The sequence below is a fragment of the Salmo trutta genome, chromosome 34, assembly GCF_901001165.1.
Source record: "Salmo trutta chromosome 34, fSalTru1.1, whole genome shotgun sequence".
NCBI lineage: Eukaryota > Metazoa > Chordata > Actinopteri > Salmoniformes > Salmonidae > Salmo > Salmo trutta.
This window is the reverse complement of record NC_042990.1, coordinates 2,949,053-2,956,730: the sequence shown is the minus strand read 5'-3', so window position 1 is coordinate 2,956,730 and position 7,678 is coordinate 2,949,053. Positions and strand designations below refer to the sequence as shown.

At 46.9% G+C, this 7,678-nt stretch overlaps 1 protein-coding gene and 1 long non-coding RNA gene across 2 annotated transcripts; one reads left to right on the top strand and one right to left on the bottom strand.

Annotated features, from left to right (window-relative positions):
• Positions 1-3,545: 3,545 nt before the first annotated feature.
• tmem42b (transmembrane protein 42b) lies at positions 3,546-7,442 on the bottom strand. Its single transcript, XM_029731297.1, has 3 exons — positions 7,072-7,442; positions 5,787-5,933; positions 3,546-5,598 (listed from the first exon to the last, which is right to left on the bottom strand). Exons 1-3 carry the CDS (start codon positions 7,246-7,248, stop codon positions 5,467-5,469), a joined length of 456 nt encoding a protein of 151 aa, XP_029587157.1. The 5' UTR covers positions 7,249-7,442; the 3' UTR covers positions 3,546-5,466.
• Positions 5,536-6,380, top strand: LOC115173312 (uncharacterized). Its single transcript, XR_003871581.1, has 2 exons — positions 5,536-5,614; positions 5,771-6,380. It is a non-coding gene; the product is annotated as an uncharacterized LOC115173312 (long non-coding RNA).
• Positions 7,443-7,678: the final 236 nt, after the last annotated feature.

The following is a 7,678-nucleotide window of genomic DNA, read 5'->3' as shown; positions in this document are numbered from 1 at the left end:
CTCACTCAGGTGTTCAGCAAGTCCCTGGCTACTTCCCTTCCGCTGCACTGCTCCTATGACTGCGGGATTGACCTTCTCCCTAGCACCACGCCGCCCTGGGGATGTCTGTACTCTCTGAAGGGACCAGAGACCAAGGCTATGGAGACCTACATTGGGGACTCCCTAGCTACAGGATTTATCCGTCCCGCTGGCACAGGATTCTTCTTCGTGGAGAAAAAGGACAAGGCCTGTGCATTGATTACTGGGGACTCGATGACATTACTATGAAGAACCGTTATCCGCTACCACTCATTTTCTTGGCCTTCAAGCCACTCCAGGGGGCCACTGTTTTCTCCAAGCTGGATCTATGAAATGCCTACCACCTGGTATGGATACGAGAGGGGGACAAGTGGAAGACCACCTTCAACGCGGCCACTACGAATATCTGGTCATGCCCTTTGGCCTCAACAACACCCCTGCTGTGTTCCAGGCTCTGGTGAATGATGTTCTCTGCGACATGTTGAACCAGTTTGTCTTCGTCTACATTGACATCCTTGTCTTCTCCCGCTCCCCCCAGAATACGCGCTCCACTTCCGACAGGTTCTCCAGCACCTTCTGGAGAACCAGTTGTTTGTGAAGGTGGAAAAGTGCGAGTTCCATTGCTCCACCATTCCCTTTCTGGGCTACATCATCTCTGCTGGGAGTGTCCAGATGGATCCTGAGAAGGTGAGAGCAGTGGTGGATTGGCCTTAGCCTACGTCCAGGGTGCAGCTGCAGCGCTACCTGAGGTTCGCCAACTTTTTATCACCGCTTTATCTGGGGTTACAGCACCCTGGCCTCCCCCCTGTCTGCACTCCTCTACCAAAGTTCCGTTCACATGGTCCTCTGTCACTGACTGGGCATTCCGGGACCTTAAACACCGCTTCACCATTGCTCCTATCCTGGTTCATCCTGACCCTTCCTGTCAGTTCGTGGTGGAGGCCGACGCTTTGGATGTCGGAGTGTGGGCTGTCCTGTCCCAACGTTCTGCCCTGGACCTTTAAGCTGCATCCCGGTGCCTTCTTCTCCCACCACCTCAACGCGAATGAGAGGAACTACGATGTGGGGAATCGGAAGATTCTCGCTGATGGCATTGGAGGCACTGGCTAAAAGGGGCGGAACATCCGTTCATTGTGTGGACCGACCACAAAAACCTGGAGTATCTCTGCACCGCCAAGCGCCTCAACTCCAGGCAAGCGAGATAAACCGGGTAAACAGCAGGGCCCAACTTTTCCCTCTCCTACCGGCCAGGGTCGAAGAATGTCAAGCCGGATGCCCTGTTTCGTCGCTATAACCCCACGGTTACCACCTTGGAGCCCGAGACCATCTTTCCCACCTCGTGCCTGGCAACGGCACTCAGCTGGGGTATAGGGAAACAGGTCTGGGAGGCAGAGCAGAACCCTGGGGGGGCCCCAGATAACCGGATGTTTGTGCCTGACACTGTCCTCTCCGCGGTCCTGAAGTGGGCCCATTCCTCCAGGCTTGCCTGTCACCCGGGCTCTCGTCGGACCCTGGCCTTCATGCGACAGCGCTTTTGGTGGCCTACTATGGTTCCGGATGTTGCCGCGTTTGTCGCTGCCTGCACGGTCTGCGCACAGAACAAGACTCCTCGTCAAGCTCTGGCTGGTCTTCTCCAACCACTGCCTGTCCCTCACCGTCCCTGGTCCCATATATCCCTGGATTTCGTCACGGGTCTCCCCCTGTCTGAGGGCAACACAGCCATCCTGACTGTAGTCGACTGGTTTTCCAAAGCCACCCACTTCATTCCTCTCCCCAAACTACCCTCGGCCAAGGAGACGGCCCAGCTTATGGTGCAGCACATCTTCCAGATCCACGGACTCCCGGTGGACATGGTCTCCAACCGGGATCTGCCATTTTCGGCCCGGTTCTGGAAGGCGTTCTGCACGCTCATTGGGTTGTTGGCCAGCCTGTCCTCCGGATTCCACACCCAGTCCAACGGCCAGTCAGAGCGAGCCAACCAGGACTTAGAGACGACTCTTCGCTGCCTCCGCCAACCCTACCACCCGGAGTCAGCTACTGGTATGGGTTGAGTACGCCTGCAAAACTCTTCCTTGCTCTGCCACGGGTCTCTCGCCCTTGTGTTCCTTGGGATATCAGCCTCCGGTCTTCCCAGAGCAAGAGGAGGAAGTCAGCAATCCCTCTGCCCAGATGTTCACCTGTCTCTGTCGCCATACTTGGAAGAGAGCCCGGGCCGCTCTGTTGAAGACCACTTCCAGGTATCGGCGACAAGTGGATCGCCACCGGACCCCTGCTCCACGCTATCGGCTCGGGCAGAGGGTATGTCTCTCCACCGGCGACCTGCCCCTCCGGGTGGAGTCCCGTAAACTTTCCCTCTGTTTCATCAGCCCGTTCCCCATCTCGAGTCATTAACCCCACTGCTGTTCACCTCCGTATTCATCCTACTTTCCATGTGTCTAGGATTAAGCCCATGTCTCACAGCCCTTTGTCTTCTGTTTCCAGGCCCAATTCTCCTCCCCGTGTCATCGATGGCTATCCGGCGTACACGGTGAGATGTCTCCTGAGTGTTCGACTACAGGGCAGGGGTTTCCAGTACCTGGTTGACTGGGAGGGTTATGGCCCTGAGGAGAGGTGCTGGGTCCCCGCTAGAGACATCCTGGACCCAGCCCACATCGCCGACTTCCACCGCCGTCAACCAGGTATGCACCCAAGTAGAACACCAGGTGGTGCCCCTGGAGGGGGGGGTACTGTCACACCATGATCTGTTTCACCTGTCTTTGTGATTGTCTCCAGTCCCCTCCAGGTGTCGCCCATCTTCCCCATTATCCTGTGTATTTATACCTGTTGTCTGTTGCCAGTTCGTTTTCTTTGTTCAAACCTACCAGCATTTTTTTTCTTCCCCCTTGCTCCTGTCGTTGCTGTAGTCCCTGTTTTCTAGTTTCCCGGTTTTGACCATTCAAGCCTGCCTGTCGTCCAGTACCTTTGCCCCACTACTCTGGATTACCGACCTCTGCCTGACCTAAGCCTGCCTGCTGTTCCGGTACTTTACACCCTCTCTGGATTTTTCACCCCTGCCTGCCTTGACCTGTCGTTTGCCTGCCCATTTTAAAGAATAAACTTTTGTTCCTTCTACACTGTCTGCACCTGGGTCATACCTTAACGTGACAGAATGAACAAATAACAGTTCACTTTCCTAGATGAGGTTTATTTCACATTGTGCACCATCTCATATTTGGATGAGTGGTTACACATGTCCATAATATTTTCTGTAAATAGAAAATAGTTACACTTACAAATGTTATTTTAAAATAAGTTATATTAGACTTGATATGAATGGTTCATATTTCTTACCAGCGCAGACAGTTTGCAGTCTGCCCAAACACCTGTTTTTCTCTCCCCGTTGTCCAAGAAGTGATGACTAACAGTTTGTCACACACAGACACAGCATCAGTATGTGCAATCAAATTCTATTGGCTAACAGACACTTTCTGAGACTTCCTCCCTTATCCTACACCATTTACTAAGAGCCAAGCAACATATTCAAAGGATGGGGAGGTGGCTTGTCCAAGTAAGGACTCTTTTAATAATGCATTTTTGTTTATAACACATTGCCTTTCCTTATTCCCCCTAGTAGGGCCTCGGTGCTGCACTAATCTGGAACACACATCTTAACAGGTCAGTCATATGCACCTCCCAAACTAATATCTACAGTTTATAACATGATATCCATATCTGCAGTATAACTGTTACAAACATGTCCCATTCAGGGGCTGGCGATTTCATGAAACCACTACTCTAGTGCATTGATTCCTCTTGCCCTTAGTGACAGTGGCTTCACAGGTAAATGTTTAGACTGACTGAAGAACACAGGAGAAATGTCAGCACCAATGTCTCCCATCCTGATTCAATACCATAGTCACATTGCCAGGGAAGTAGGTTACATTACATACAAAACCTGCAGTCTGTAATGTACTGCAACTGGATGGAGAACGGATTTCATAGTGTGCGTTCTTCTGCATTTATACAGACATATCATTGTCTAATAGATAGTCAGAATACAGGTAGCTACCGTTGGTTGTTGCATGCATATGATACGTATAAAAAAACAACAGCTAAGTGTGATCGTATAGTAAAGTTGTCAAGTCAAACTCCAGTCTATGGTAACGTTGTCAGTGTTACGCAAAAAGCCCATTTCCACAATAGCACATCACAGTGTTAAGGAATATCAGGGAAGTACACATCGTTGGAGGACAAGCATGCTAGTAATAAACACTACTTTCAGTATTTGGGTTAGAAACCCCACAGCAACATTTGACCTTTTGGAAGTCTTGGAAGATGCAGAGGGAGGGACTGTGCTACCGGATGCCTCCCTTACCCCAAGGATAACCTCAAACTGATTTTAATTGCATTGGAAAACTAGGATAGACATTGTTGATGATACAGGCCACAGCTGGAAGACAAACAGCTGGTGACACTCAATTAAAAGGCCTGACATTGGAGTAACTGTTGTTTAGACACCCCATTAGGTCAATTAAATAATGAGTCTCTTCTGCCAAAGGGAATAAGGGATAGTTCACTCCAAAATTTTAGTTGAGGTCAGACGTGGGCTAATGTCCAGAGGTCCAGGCCATCTGCTGTGTAGATCCAGCTCTGTGCCTCAACTCCAAATAAATTGGAAAGGATGGACTTTTGAGGTTTGAATATGTCTGACAAACTTTGATTTTTGAGTGAACTAGACAGTATCACTTTACAGACAGCTGAGGTCACTACGATTTTTTTTGGGGCCACATAGCAGTTTGACTTCACAATGCATTGACAGAGACACTGCTGTGGGTAAAAGGCAGGATCAACATATTTGGGTACTTTGGTTTGACTTAATTGGGTTTAGACCTTGTTAGGAACTTTCTATTAGACATTTGTTATAAAGGCAGGCAAGGCCAAACCTCCTCAGAATCCACAAAACATGTCAAAACTCTAAGGGTCAAGTCCTCAAGATATGAGGCTATAAACATGATACAACTGAAGTTCCTAACAAGGTCATGATGTGTATACTCTGAGCCGCATCATGTAATATACAGTAATAAGCTATGAGAATATCAACGTGTTTGCTGTATTTGCGTATATCTAGCAGTAGCAGCATTTGTGAGACCACTTCCATTCACACATCACCTTGAACATGCAATGTTGGTGTGGAAGTTTACAGTGAGTGTCATCTTAGGATATGTGAGCAAAATACAGCTTTTGTGTTCTCAAGTATTGATGTCATGCACACATTGCTGATGATGTCAAAGTGTTTAAAACAAGAAAAATCACTGTATATTCCTTACATGGTATGTTTTGACAGTGCTTTACCTTCCAAAGTTGCCATTCACCCGAGAAATGCTATTGTTTGTCACAGATAGTAGGCTATAGGTTGCATTACTGGTTTCTTTCTATATCAGTTAATTAGTTGCGCCTTCCGACAGGTTGTCATTCGTCCTTCCTGGCTCGGTCATTGGGGGCTGCCCTCTGAAGCACCAGGAGGCCAGAAAACGTGAGGGAGATTCCCACCCACCACAACGCAATGTGGGTCTCCCCGAAGATAAGCTGCCCCAAAAAGGCCTGTGGCAAAATACAGGTATTTCCATTTAGTGCACCAGTCATTACACTACTTCTCTCTATTATCGACAGCAGTTAAAACGGAAAATCTGTCTTTCACGTATTCATTCAAACCATGCACTTTTAGACTATTAGGCGTATACATTATTTATAACTAAGTGTGTCTTTTCCACAGGGAAACGTGTACTTACGGAAGATACGAAGTTGGAAGCGGTGGTGGTCACAGTGGTTCGGGTGGAGGAGGAAGAGTACCTGAGAGCCTTAGCGAGGAATGTCCACATCACAGCATTACAAGTGAAGAGCAGCCCCCCACAAAGAAGCCTCAGGGGGATGTGTAGCTGAAACAAACACACAAACACAATAGACCCCTTTTCTGTGTTTGTAAACGTGCACAAGTTGGTGGCAGAACAAGGGGGAGTTCTTATAGAATACCAGCAAAAAAAAAGCCTCTATTTACATGTTGCTTTTGAGTGCATTTCACACTACTTTTGGATTATAATCATATTTTAAGGCTAGTATGAATGTCCTGCTTTATATAATGTCTGTGTCATCATCGCAAATCAACTGCATTATAATTTAAAAAAACAGCCTATTTCAATGAGCGTTAGCATTCTAGCTAACAACTGCTGAATCCAAAAATAGTTATTTTGCAAAGATAACAAGCAAATATAATCTTTGTGACTGTTCAAGCAAGAGTCTAAACATCATTGTAAGCATAGGAGAACCCCAAAAAGTGACTTTGTTAATAAGTAATAAAAACGTCAATGTAGGCTATGTTGAATGTGCATAGATGGAGAAAGCGTTTTATTGTGCGTGACGTCAGTGTGTCGTGTACTGGAATGTGGTCTATATGAATGAAAACAATGTTATTTTGCAATTGAGTCACATCAAATAGTTGAGCTCCATTTCAGGGATTTGGAGCCTATTTCAGTTATGTGTCTTGACATGTAAATATATGTCAAATAAATATCTAACGGCTATATAAATAAATAATATAGACGATAACTCAAACGTAAAATCATGACACCTCATTATGAAGGTCGTTTCAAGCAGCCCAATTACAATATGGTATTGACATTGAATGGACAATTGCCCATATGTTAAACTAGGATCACATTCGGCCACTAGAATAAAATGATACTCAACATAAGCAAATATATTGCTTTAACACAAAAATAAACGATGTAATACTGCAGGTCGCAAGAGCTGCAATGTCGTTCAAGCACGCGGGTACGACACGAGCTTGATACACAGCATCGCCTGTCCAGCTGAGCGAGCCGCCGATGGTGCTGCCGATGGTGCTGATGCTGAGCGCACGAGCTGGAATCTGGAGCCTTAAACTCCTCACTGGAAAACCCCAACTTCCCTTCTCGCGGACGTATTGCTATGCTAACACATTGACATTTACATTATTCAAAGCCACCCGAATCCCATCGCATTAATAATTCAGGCGCTTAAACGGCGGCGATTCCTCACCCAGTCACATGCGGTAGTTTCGTCCGGTTGTCTAAATTTCCGCTGCTCTCCCCATGTTCGTAGCCCCGTTTCACATACACCTTTAAGGTAATCGGCACCAAGTGACAGCTTTGCAGATGAAGATGCGACAGCCCCGAGAAACCCCGCCAGGAGCGCATAGAAAACGCCGGGGAACATGTTGACAACCAAGGCACATATTTTTCTAATCCATCACATTCCTACGGCGGTATTGAGTTGAATGTGTGGGTAAAATGTAATCTACAGGCTACTTCCTAACAATAACCGCCCGGAGATAGCCACACCAATCAAAATACTTGCTCAGCGGGTAGGTGCACAAAGTGGTTGGACGCAGAACTCCACGGCTGTGTAGCATTGTGGGATGAGTAGTTTCTTCAGCTGCATCACGTGTTCAGGAATTATGTGGATATTGGATAAGGATTTATTTCACGAATCAATCGGTTTATGAGTGAGTTCTAGTCTCTCAAAGGCAAGACCCAATGAATGAATCATGATAGGCCTTTAATTAGTCTCATTCATATTTATAATATTAAATTAAAAGCCAGACGTTCTATTTTAAACACAAAAAATAATCATACATTAGGCAGTA